The following is a 12,880-nucleotide window of genomic DNA, read 5'->3' as shown; positions in this document are numbered from 1 at the left end:
AATGCTGTACTACAAATTCAGGCTCCCAGCCTGTGCTGGGCCTTCCCTTGTGTCTGCTCGTCTTTAAATGCTGTCCTCTCGTCTTCTTCACTAGCAATTCCTAATCTATACTTGCTTCCTCAAACACCTCACTGTCCTCTGCCCCTGTATCTGAAAATCTTGTGATCATCAGACTTTGTCTTCCCTAATATTCATCCTCAAATGCCTTTCCTCCAGTTGCAAGGAGTGTCGTGTTACTCATATCCATCCTCTGGTACTGATGACTATATCTCCTCCCAGCCCCTTTAGGATATTGTTTCATGACTCGCTTTCTCTATTTGGTATTTTCAACTTTTCCCTCTCTCCAACACCCTTTGTTCAGCTTAAACATATATTTTTATCTCCTTTCTTAGGAAAAACAATATCCTCCCTTAAGCCTATGTACTGCTTTGGTTACCATTTGTATCTACTTTCCAATCAAATTTTTTGAAAAGTAGTCTACAAATTTTGTGCTTATTTCTGCACGTGTAGTTTTCTCCTCAGCCCATCACAGCCTGCTTTCTCTACCATTGCTGAAACTGCTCACTAAGGCATCAATGACTGCTTCATTTTCAAGCTCCATACATGTTTTCAGGCCTTTTCTTAATGGTCTCTCTTTTCTTTTGACAGTGTTGGTTCTTTGTTAGTTATTGTCTACTCCCTTGAAACCTTTATTCCCTGGCTCTGTGGCATTGCTCTTCCTGGGATCTCCTAATGCCTCCTTCCTTATTCTCTAGCTCTTGTGTTTATTCTTCTGCCTCTATAGGTCCCTTAAGTGCTGCTGCTGTAAAGGTTTCTTTCTCAACCCACTGCTCTTTTCACTATGCACAGAGGTTCTTAACTTTTTGGTTAAGACTCCTCAAGCAATCTGTTGAAAATTTTAGAATCTTTCCTTTTCAAAATATAGGTAGGAGTATACATACAAAATTTAGTGTAAAATTTCATGATCCACCAGAAGCCATATTAAGAATCTGCCATATGCATTCCAGCTTGCAATATTTACTCTCATGGTTTCATTTGTCTCTTTTAAACAAATGAATTTCAGATCTTTTAAGTTCATCTTGGCCTCTGTCCATAATTGAAGATCCATATTCTTTCTGCGGGGCATCCCCCATGGTGGCTCAGTGGTAGAGAATCCGCCTGCAGTGCAGGAGATATGGAGATGCAGGTTCCATCCCTAGGTCGGGAAGATTCCCTGGAGCAGGGACTGGCAACCCACTCCAGTAATCTTGCCTGGAAAGTCCCACAGACAGAGGAGCCTGGTGGGCTGCAGTCTAATAGGGTCATAAGAGAGTCAGACACGACTCAGGAACTAAAACAACAATTCTTTCTGCTCCCTTTCATTGCCTGGGTTTAGCTTCTCATGACCTTTCATAGACCACTGTAACAGCTTCTAACTCTCCTCCCTGCCCTCAAGCTGTGCCCTTTAGATACATACTCCATGGAATGTGAAAGTGAAAGTCGCTCAGTGGTGTGGGACTTTTTGAGACCCCATGGACTATAGAGTCCATGGAATTCTCGAGGCCAGAGTACTGGAGTGGGTAGCCTTTCCCTTCTCCAGGGGATCTTCCCAACCCAGAGATCGATCCCGGGTCTCCCACATTGCTGGCGAATTCTTTACCAGCTGAGCCACAAGGAAAGCCCAACCACCGATACCGTTCTGACTTTTCAGCTCTAACTTCTGATTCTCTGTTTCCTATGGAAATGGTTCAAACTCTGGCATGGCACACAAGCCTCCTGTCAGAAAGTTCATTACTAGTCTATCTGGTATCTTTGAGGCCCTTCCCATCTGTTTCTGCTGCATTAGTGGGTGCAGACAGATTTAACTTGCATAGGATTTGACTGTCTGTACCTGCCCTTACTCTCTGCCTATCTCTTTAAAACAAAATATTTTTATTTGTTTATTTGGTTGTGCTGGGTCTTAGTTGTGACACCCAGGATCTTTTTTCAGTTGCAACATGTAGAATCTAGTTTCCTGACCAGGAATCAAACCCAGGCCCCTTGCATTGGGAGTGCCCAGTCTTAGCCATTGGACCACCAGGGAAGTCCCTCTTCGTATATTTACCTTATTATCATGTTGGTGGCATCAAACTTGCAGTTCTTTACACCCCCCCACTTACCTTGGTTCACACCATCCTCCCTGCATGGACCACTGTTCCAATCCCTGGGATTCACTCACTGACAGTTACCCTGCAAAAACTCCTACATGTACCTTACAGATTCAACTCCACTCCCACCCCACACTTTCCCACACCTTCCCCTCTTTGTTAGGGACTCTTCTTGTGCCTATCATAATCTGTGCATTGCTCCATTGTATACTTTAACTTGAAGTCCTTTTTTCCAGTGCTATCAGAATTGAGAGGTAAGGTCTTAATTGAAAAATTTGATTAAAGCTAGAATTAGAAAAATTATATTTATGTACTTAAAACATTTTATTTTAACTTAAAACATATAAATATATTTATTTGCCAGTTTTCCCATGTATTACCAAGGCATTTTCTTTGAGTATGGGTACTTGATTGGAATTCATTGTTTATTCTTAATTATACTGAATGTGGAATGCATTCTCTAAATTTCTAGTTTGGGTTTAAAAGAAAGAACATAAGCCACTTGTGCAACAGTCTGAGTGCAGAATCCTTGGTTTGTATGATTTTTTTTCCCCTGAGTCAGTCTTTTCAGTTGTATTGCCTATAACTAGTTCAGTAGTATATATTTTCATATAAAGACTTGCCTTTATCATCTTTCCAAGTCTTTATAAAGTCTACATCATAGAAATAACAGTTATCTTTTTTTACTTACATTTTACTGATTTGGTTTGTGTTGCATTAAAGTATGTATTTATGATACATGAATGTGGTTTGTGAACTTTACACTCAACTGATAGGAGCAGAGATGCTTCATAATAAGCATGCTGTAGTCAGTGTTTTATATAGGGAGTAGACATTGTGTCATTTAATCTTGAGTGGTATTTGGTTTAGAAAGTTTCTACTGTAATTATTGTTACTGGTTATCTCCTTCATTGCAAGATAAGTTCTTACAGAGCAAGGATTATATATATTTTCATTTTTGTGTATCCAACCTTTGTCTATGCATGGTGCCTACTACTTAGTAGAAATTCGATATGTATTATTGGATGAATGAACAAATTCTTATGTAGGTCATAGTAAATTTGAATAATCAGAAAGAACACTGTACTGGGAATCAGCTAGTATAGATTGATCTTTGGCCCTGGAGTTGAACTGGGGTTTGAAGTTTTCTTCATTTCTATCTTTGAGTTTTCCTCATTTATATTCTTGAGATTTCCTGGTGGCTCAGTGGTAAAGAATCTGCCTGCCAATGCAGGAGATGCAGGTTCGATCCCTGGTTCTGGAAGATCCCCTGGAGAAGGAAATGGCAACCCACTCCAGTATTCTTGCCTGGGAAATACCATGGACATGGTACCCTGGTGGGTGACAGTCTGTGTAGTTGCAAAAAAGTTGGATATGACTGACCGACTAAACAACAACTACATTCTTGAACAGATTACTTTCCCTTTTTCTTTTGAGGAATGAGGACAGCAACAGCCATTGGGTTGTGTGAAGATTAAGTGGGAATGTGAAGTGTCCAGCATAAGTACCTAACATAGTAAGCAGTTACCAAGTGCTAAATTGTCTGATGATGCTTATCACTAACAAAGAAAATGTGGGCATTCACTTGGTCCAACTTTTCTCATTAGGAGACTGGAACTATATAATCTGTGAGTTTCCTTTCAGATGTTCTAAAGTTTTCTTTGTATAAACAGTATTTCATGTTTTGGACAGATTTATGTAACAAATATATGGATAATCCTTGATTTGTCACATTTGCTGAATCAATAAAGTAGATAATTAATTAGGTGATCATAACCTTACACCTTGTGAAACAGTTACTTTAGGCTTTGAAACATCATTTGTTAGTGAGTTGAACTTGAATAAAGTGGGAAGAATGGCCCCGCTCCACTAATCACTGTCATGCTGTTTATATAAGAGCTAAGGTGGGAGATAGAGAAGGAAGTCTGAGGAGGTTGTTTGGAAGCATTAACTTAGAAGGGAGATAATATAAACACTTGAAACTAAATTTATGGACAAACTAGACTTTTTGAACCATAGATATGTATTTGTTACAACTCAAAAACTAGGTTTTGAGTTTTCATGTTGATCACATTTTCTTCCTGATTAAAAGATGGGGATAGGGAGAGAAAGATGGAAACAAAACACTTTTTTTTTTTTTTTGGAATGGCTCTGGGGTTATTTTCCAATGTACATGCCAAATTTTGGTTTGTTTAAAGAAATAACATGAATTAGCAGAATTCCTTTCAGTATTCATTCCACAGCTGATGTTAATACTTAGTTTTTATATTTCAGTTCTCGTTTAGTATGGAAGAAAATGAGTTCTTTGGAGAAAAAACCTTCCAGCATTATTGTGCAGAATTCATTAAACATTCACAGAAGATAGGTGATGGTTGGGAATGGAGAGCTTCAAAGGTAAGAATTTTATTTTCTATTTCGATGGAGGTTTTTATTTTTCCCCACTTAAATCCTCAGTAATTGAAAGTAATGTACGAAAGCTAGTTTGATTTAGTAAAAGGCTTAAATTGAAGAATATTTTAAAACAGATGTCTGTTTTATTACTTTAGCTATATATACTCATTATAATTAGGCTAATGAAGTATTATCTAGAAAAGTCCTTAGGTGACCTGCTTTAATTTAATAGATAAGAGTGCTTAGCATATTAATTATCTAAATGTAAACAGATGCTTCTGTGGTGCTTCAAACCATTTGTTTATTCTATTAATTTTCTTAGGAAACTACTTTTGTCCAGAGAGTGAAAAGATAATCCAGACATCAAACCATGGTCAAATAATCACAAATTCTGAATTATGGAGGACTGTCCAGTTCAGTTCAGTCGTTCAGTTGTGTCCGACTCTTTGCCACCCCATGTACTGCAGCACTCCAGGCTTCCCTGTCCATCACCAACTCCCGGAGTTTACTTAAACTCATGTCCATTGAGTCAGTGATGCCATCCAACCATCTCATCCTCTGTCGTCCCCTTCTCCTCCCACTTCAATCTTTCCCAGCATCAGTGAGTCAGTTCTTTGCATCAGGTGGCCAACGTATTGGAGTTTCAGCTTCAGCATCAGTCCTTCCAATGAATATTCAGGACTGATTTCCTTTAGGATTGACTGGTTTGATCTCCTTGCAGTCCAAGAGACTCCCAAGAGTCTTCTCCAACACTACAGTTCAAAAGCATCAGTTCTTTGGCGCTCAGCTTTCTTTATAGTCCAACTCTCACATCCATCCATACATGACCACTGGAAAAACCATAGCTTTGGAGGATTTCTTAATAATATAAACACATGTATCTTTGGGAATTTCTTAATAATATAAACACATTCCAAAACATTCTTTCTTTTGGTTCTATTTAGTAATAGTAATGTAAAAAGTCTATATACTCATTTATTTCCACACATATATTTAGTAAGATTCTCTGCCTAAAGCTCTTTAAGAGGTCTTTGAAATCCCTTTTTTAGAGAATAAGTAAGTTTTTTCTATTTGATGTTTTATCTGATTTGTGAAAAAGTGGTGAAATCTTGTGTCTCTGTTGATTAGCTCTGTTTCCTATATGAAATCTGAGAAATGTGAACATTTTTGGGCTGATTCTTATGATTCAGAACTAGAGGCCAGGGAAATGCAGGTCTTGATCAGGTTCAGATTGTCACTGGGGAGAGAAGCCATGATTTTTTCTTGGGTGGTATGTCAGCTAAGCTTTGGCAGGGGCTTCATGTCAGGGTCAAAAGTATAGAGTCAATTTCTTGTGGTAGATTCCAGCCCTATTCTGTAAGTTAATGATGGGACAGTTCATAAACCCTTAAGGTGTCTCTCAGTCTAGGATAATGTGATCTTAATAGTACCTTTTATTATTTTTGGTGCTGAGTATTTTATAATTTTGCTTTCTGTTATGTTTGAATTTCTAATCTTATTTCTTCTATGATTATTATCAACATATAAAGAATCTACTAATTTTTATATATTTTGTAACCATTCATCTTACTAAATTCTCCTAATTTTCATAATTTTTCGGTAATTTCTGTTGTGTATTCTAAGTAGAATAAGGCTATCTACAAATGAGGAGTTTTTTCTTGCCTTCTTTGTAATATTCTCTCTATTATTTTTATGAATTGAGTAGAAAACTGTTAATAGTAATAACAGATCTCTTTGTCTTCTTTGTGATTTTGATGTTAATGCTTCTGATATATAATGGTTAAAATTGTTGGTTGTTTATTCATTGGATGAGAATAGATTTCTGACCCATTTTATCCTGTAATTTGTGTGATTATACTTTGGGAAGTTTCCCTTTCACCAGGTTAAAAAAAAAAAAAAAAGAATTTCTTCTTTTATCTTAAGCTAGAGGCTGAATAATAGATTCCTTACCTTTTCAGGGACCTAGTAGAGTGGGGGAGGGGAAGGTTAGAGAGGAAGTTGGGTGTGTGTGTATATGTGTGTGTGTGTGTGTGTGTGTGTGTTGGGGGGCTTTGGGGAAGATCTCCAGGGGGGAATTATATGTCAGAAGTTTCTTCACTGAATTTGTTGAAAGTAGTGCCATAAGAGCCAGTTTCCAGGATTTGTTTTTATTCTTGGCCTTGCCTCTACTTCAAGGATGGGGATGGCTAAGTCTAGTTTCTTGTTTGCTGCCACTTTCTGCTGAGTTAGAAAAGCTGCCTACCCTTTGGAGTGAGAATTATGCCTCTAATTAAGGACTATTCTCTTTAATGTGGGCATGAGCCTATAGATACTATCAAAAAAACCCTAAAACATTCATCAGAGAAAATCTTTACAGCCTTAGGGTAAGGATTGCAAACTCAAGAGTCTGTGAAGACCTGGTGGGGTAATGTAACTGGGTCAAGCCGCTAGGGACAAGACAATGTGGACTCTGAGTCAGGGCCTATGGCTGACCAGGGTGCTCGGCCTGAGACAGGTTAGAAACATGGGCCCAGGAGCTTACCAGATCTTCCAAGAAAAGTAAAAAAGATTTAGGGTAATATCTAAATTTTTAAATGTTGGCAACTAATTTAAAAAGATACTTTCCAAAGACAGTGAGGACTGAACCCACATGCCATGGCTCTGTGTGTCCAGTGGGTGACTTCTGGAATTGGGTGTCTGCCTGGTGTTGACTGGTTTCTCACCTTGCCTCAATGCATGCTGTTGATCTGAATTAGGATAAAGGACTCCAGGCAAAGAGATCCTTCTCTACTGTATTTTAGAATGTTCGTATTTTTGCTACTTAATTTCTGCAGTCAGTGGCACCCCACTCCAGTACCCTTGCCTGAAGAATCCCATGGACAGAGGAGCCTGGTAGGCTGCAGTCCATGGGGTCGCTAAGAGTCGGACACAGCTGAGCGACTTCACTTTCACTTTTCACTTTCATGCATTGGAGAAGGAAATGGCAACCCACTCCCGTGTTCTTGCCTGGAGAATCCCAGGGGCGGGGGAGCCTGGTGGACTGCCGTCTATGGGGTCGCACAGAGTTGGACACTACTGAAGCGACTTAGCAGCAGCAGCAGCAGCTCTGCCCCTTCTTGCCCCTCATTTTTAAAAAGAACTTTGTTTATCCCTATATAAAGAGACTTCTTTGAAGAGTATGTATACTGTCACTCATATTTTCAGGTTTGTTCATAAACCACTTTGGTACCACCCATTTTATCTTTTGGAGAGGGCGATGGCACCCCACTCCAGTACTCTTGCCTGGAAAATCCCATGGACAGAGGGGCCTGGTGGGCTGCAGTCCATGGGGTCGAGAAGAGTCGGGCACGACTGAACGACTTCACTTTCACTTTTCTCTTTCATGTATTGGAGAAGGAAATGGCAACCCACTCCAGTGTTCTTGCCTGGAGAATCCCAGGGATAGGGGAGCCTGGTGGGCTGCCGTCTGTGGGGTTGCACAGAGTCGGACACGACTGAAGCGACTTAGCAGCAGCAGCATTTTATCTTTTAATGTTTAGACAATTGGTGTAATTCAACATTTTAGGTAAGGCAAAATATCATTATTTCTGCAGAGTTGATGAGAAAAACAGTGTGAATGAAACATATAAATAATTTAAAATTTTAAAAGAAAGAAACTTAAAATATTCAAAATGTCCTAGTTTTTTATATCTGGAGGTATGCAGATTAAGGAGAATGCTTCTAAATCAGTATTTTTTGGTGGGGCTTAATTCTATTGGCATTTGGTCAGGACTGTTTTTGTTTTCCTACTCCTAACATCTCCAAACCCCTCAGGAGGTTGGTACACTCTTCCTAAGAGCCATTGTTTAATGTATCAGATATTAAAGATAGTTATGGTTAAGATTATAGGCTTCAGAGTTAGACCTGAGTACAAATCCTTGCTCTACCATTATTTCCTTTACCATAGTCCTCTACTAGCTGGATTTTAGACGATTTACTTAATGTAGCCAAATTTCATTTTCTTTACCTATAAAATAGGAATAACAATAATATCTAACATGGTTGTTGTTTGGATTAAATGAGATTTGCATTCTAAAAGTTCAGCGTAGTTTCTGGTATGTGGACAGTTATTGTATGATTATCTTTTTTAGGTGGTTGATTGAAATTTTCGGTGTCTTTTGTTAGATAAATAATGCTATGAATAAAATTGTAGTTAGGTTTTCAGAAAATTTTACGAAAGTGTATTAGCACCAAGTATACTGGATTGGTCTGAATGAAATTCTAGTTAGGTTTTCAGAAAACTATATGAAAACTATAAACTGTAGTATTGATATATTGGGGCTTCCCTGGTAGCTCAGCTGGTAAAGAATCCCCCTGCAATACAGGAGACCCTGGTTTGATTCTTGGGTCAGGAAGATCACCTGGAGAAGGAATAGGCTACCCATTCAGTATTCTTGGGCTTCCCTGGTAGCTCAGCTGGTAAAGAATCCCCCTGCAATACAGGAGACCCTGGTTTGATTCTTGGGTCAGGAAGATCACCTGGAGAAGGAATAGGCTACCCATTCAGTATTCTTGGGCTTCCCTGGTGGCTCAGATGATAAATAATCCACCTGCAGTGCAGGAAACCTGGGTTGGATCCCTGGGTTGGGAAGATTCTCCTGGAGGAGGGCATGGCAACCCACTCCAGTATTCTTGCCTGGAGAATTCCTATGGACAGAGGAGCCAGGAGGGCTATAGTTCACGGGGTTGCAAAGAGTTGGATGCAACTAAGCACAGCACAGCGGACTGATACATTATTCTGAATTTTCTACAATAAGAAAGGAGAGCAGAAGATGGTAAATAGCAATGAATGCAATTGTTTGAAACCCATTAAAGGGTTACCTTGTTTTATTGCACTTTGTAGATATTGTATGTTTTACAAATTGAAGGTTTGTGGCAACCCTGTGTCGAGCAAGTCTATCAGTGCCATTTTTTCAACAGCCTTTGCTCACTTCATGTCTCTATGTCACGTTTCAATAATCTTCACAGTATTTCACATTTTTTCATTATTATTATATTTGTTATGGTGATCTGTGATCAGTGAAGTTTGATTTAGTATTGTGATTATTTTGGAGTGTCACGAACCCTGCCCATTAACAGTGAACTTAATAAATGTGTGTGTCCTAACTGCTCCACTGACTGGCCATTACACTATCTCTGTCCCTCTCCTCAGGCCTCTCTATTCCCTGAGACATTGCAATATTGAAATTAGACCAATTAACAATGTTACAATGGCCTCTTAAGTGTTCAAGTGAAAGTAAGCGTTGCCTCACTTTAAATCAGAAACTGGAAATGATTAAGCTTAGTGAAGAAGGCATATCAAAAACTGAGACAGGTCAAAATTTAGGCCTCTTGCACGAAACAGTTAGCCAAATTGTAGATGCAAAGGAGAAGTTCCTGAAGGAAATCAAATGTGCTACTCCAGTGAAGACATGAACAATAAGAAAGTGAAACTGCTTTTCTTTAAGGAGAAAGCTTTAGTGGTTGGGAAGATCAAACTAGCCACAACTTCCCATAAGCTGAAACCTAATCCAGAGCAAGGCTCTAACTCTTCAATTCTTTGCAGGCCGAGAAAGGTGAGGAAGTTGCAGAGGAAAAGTTTGAAGCTTGACAGAGTTTCACTCATGAGGTTTCAGGAAAGAAACCATTTCCATAACATAAAAGTGCAAGGTGAAACAGCAAGTGTTGATGTAGAAGCTGCAGCAGGTTATCTAGATCTAGCTAAGGTCATTAATGAAGGTGACTACACTAAGCAACAAATTTTCAGTGTTGACAAAACAGTATTCTATTGAAAGAAGATGCCATCTAGGACTTTATAGCTAGAGAGGAGAAGTCAATGCCTGGCTTCAAAGCTTCAGAGAACAGACTGATCAAATCTTTTGTTAGTGGCTAATGCAGCTGATGGGAGAAGGCAATGGCACCCCACTCCTGTACGGTTGCCCGGAAAATCCCATGGATGGAGGAGCCGGGTAGGCTGCAGTCCATGGGGTCACTAAGAATCAGACATGACTGAGCAACTTCACTTTCACTTTCCACTTTCATGCATTGGAGAAGGAAATGGCAACCCACTCCAGTGTTCTTGCCTGGAGAATCCCATGGATGGAGAAGCCTGGTAGGCTGCAGTCCATGGGGTCGCACAGAGTCGGACACAACTGAAATGACTTAGCAGCAGCAGCAGCAGCAGCAATGCAGCTGATGACTTTAAGTTGAAGCCAGTGTTCATTTATCATTCTGCAAATTTTAGGGTCCTTTAGGTTATGCTAAATCTACTCTACCCATTTTCTATAACTGGAGCAAAAAATCCTGGATGACAGCACATCTATTTATAGCATCTCAATATATTAAGCCCACTGTTGAGACATACCATTCAGAAAAAAAGATTCATTCAAAATAGTACTGCTCATTGACTACATACCTAGTTACCCAAGAGCTCTGAGGGAGATGTACAACAAGATTAAAATTGTTTTTATGCTTACTAATACAACATCCATTCTGTGGCCCATGGATCAAGGAGTATTTTCAACTTTCAAGTCTCATTTTGTAAGAAATACATTTCATAAGACTGTAATAGTAACTCCTCAGGTGAATCTGGTCAAAGTCAATTGAAAGCCTTCTGGAAAGGATTTACCATTCTAGATGCCATGAAGAACATTTGTAATTCATTGGGAGAAATCAAAATGTCAACATTAACAGGAATTTGGAAGAAGTTCATTCCAACTCTCATGGATGACTTTGAGGGGTTTAAGACTTCAGTAGAGGAAGTTACTGTAGATATGGTAGAAATAGCAAGAGAACTGGAGTTAGAAGTAGAGCCTGAAGATGTGACTCACTTGCTGGAGTCTCATGATAAAACTTGAAAAGATGAGTTGCTTCTTATGGATGAGCAGAGAAAGTGGTTTCTTGAGATAGAATTTATTCGTGGTGAAGATTCTGTGAAGAACTGACAACAAAATATTTAGAATATTATATAAACTTAGTTGATAAAGCAGTAGCAGGGTTTGTGAAGACAGACTCCAATTTATTTATTTATTTTTATTTTTTTGGCCACACTGTGCAGCTTGTAGGATCCTACACTTGGGTCATGAACATGAAAGCATGGAGTCATATCACTGGACCCAGTGATATGACTATCAAACAGCTATCAAATGCTATCAAACAGCACTGCATGCTACTGAGAAATCATTGGTGAAAGAGTCAATTGATGTGGTAGACTTCATTGTTGTCTTATTTTAAGAAACTGCCACAGCCATCCCAACCTTCAGCAACCACCACCATCATGAGTCAGCAGCCATCAACATAAAGGCAAGACACTCCACCAGCAAAATGATTATGACTTGCTGAAGGCTTAGATGATGGTTAGCATTTTTTAGCAATAAAGTATTTTTTGTTTATATATTGTGTTTTTATACTTAATGTTATTGCTCACTTAATAGTCTACAGTATAGTATAAACATAACTTTTATATATACTGGGAGACCAAAAAAAATTTGTTTGACTCACTGTATTGTGATATTTGCTTTATTGTTAGTCTGGAACCCAGCCCTCTATATCTCGAAGGTATTTCTGTGTATATTTAAAAAACCCATGAGCTCATAATGTTAGAGAAGGAAGGGGGATAGAGAGTGGTCGAGAGAGAGAAAGAGAGGGACAAACAGGCAGGCAGAGAGGAGCAGAACAGACTCCAAACCTAACTCGTTGGACACCATTGGGAGTATCTAGGGCATCAACTCCTTGGTCTGAAAATTGTTGGTTAAAGGAAAAGAAATAAGCATTTATCCTGCATGTCCTGTATGAACTATATTTCATGGTAACTAAATAGCCTAATTTGAAACGTGAAATTTTTCTGCCCCCCCGCTCCTAGAATTCCAATAAACATAAAAAGGGCAATTGTTGTTCAATCGTTATATCATGTCCAACTGTTTGTGGCCCCAGGGACTGCGGTATTACAGGCTTCCCTGTCCTTCACTATGTCATTGAGTTTGCTCAGATTCATGTCCATTCAGTCAGTGATGCTATCTAATCACCTCATCCTCTGTCACCCACTTCTTCTGCCCTCAATCTTTCCCAGCATCAGGGTCTTTTCCAATGAGTCTGCTCTTCACATCAGGTGGCCAAAGTATTAGAGCCTCAGCTTCACCATCAAGTCCTTCCAATGAATATTCAGGGTTGATTTCCTTTAGGATTGATTGGTTTTACCTCCTTGCAGTCCAAAGGACTCTCAGGAGTCTTCCCCAGCACCATGATTCCAAAGCATCAATTCTTCAGCACTCAGCCTTCTTTATTTTCCAACTCTCACATCCATACATGACTACTGGAAAAACCTTAGTTTTGACTAGATGGACCTTTGTGGGCAAAATGATGCTTCT

At 39.2% G+C, this 12,880-nt stretch overlaps 1 protein-coding gene across 3 annotated transcripts in view; it reads left to right on the top strand.

Moving 5' to 3' along the window:
* ATG10 (autophagy related 10) overlaps positions 1-12,880 on the top strand; it is a 262,614-nt gene that overhangs the window by 12,364 nt on the left and 237,370 nt on the right. For all 3 annotated transcript variants that reach the window (XM_027545687.1, XM_027545688.1, XM_027545686.1), the window contains one exon: positions 4,401-4,520. In XM_027545687.1, coding sequence (XP_027401488.1) covers positions 4,413-4,520 — 108 coding nt within the window. In that variant the 5' untranslated portion in view covers positions 4,401-4,412. The remainder of the gene's footprint in view (positions 1-4,400; positions 4,521-12,880) is intronic.

This window comes from Bos indicus x Bos taurus, chromosome 7 (genome assembly GCF_003369695.1).
Source record: "Bos indicus x Bos taurus breed Angus x Brahman F1 hybrid chromosome 7, Bos_hybrid_MaternalHap_v2.0, whole genome shotgun sequence".
NCBI lineage: Eukaryota > Metazoa > Chordata > Mammalia > Artiodactyla > Bovidae > Bos > Bos indicus x Bos taurus.
The sequence above is the reverse complement of the archived record's forward strand: the minus strand, read 5'-3'. Positions and strand labels throughout refer to the sequence as shown.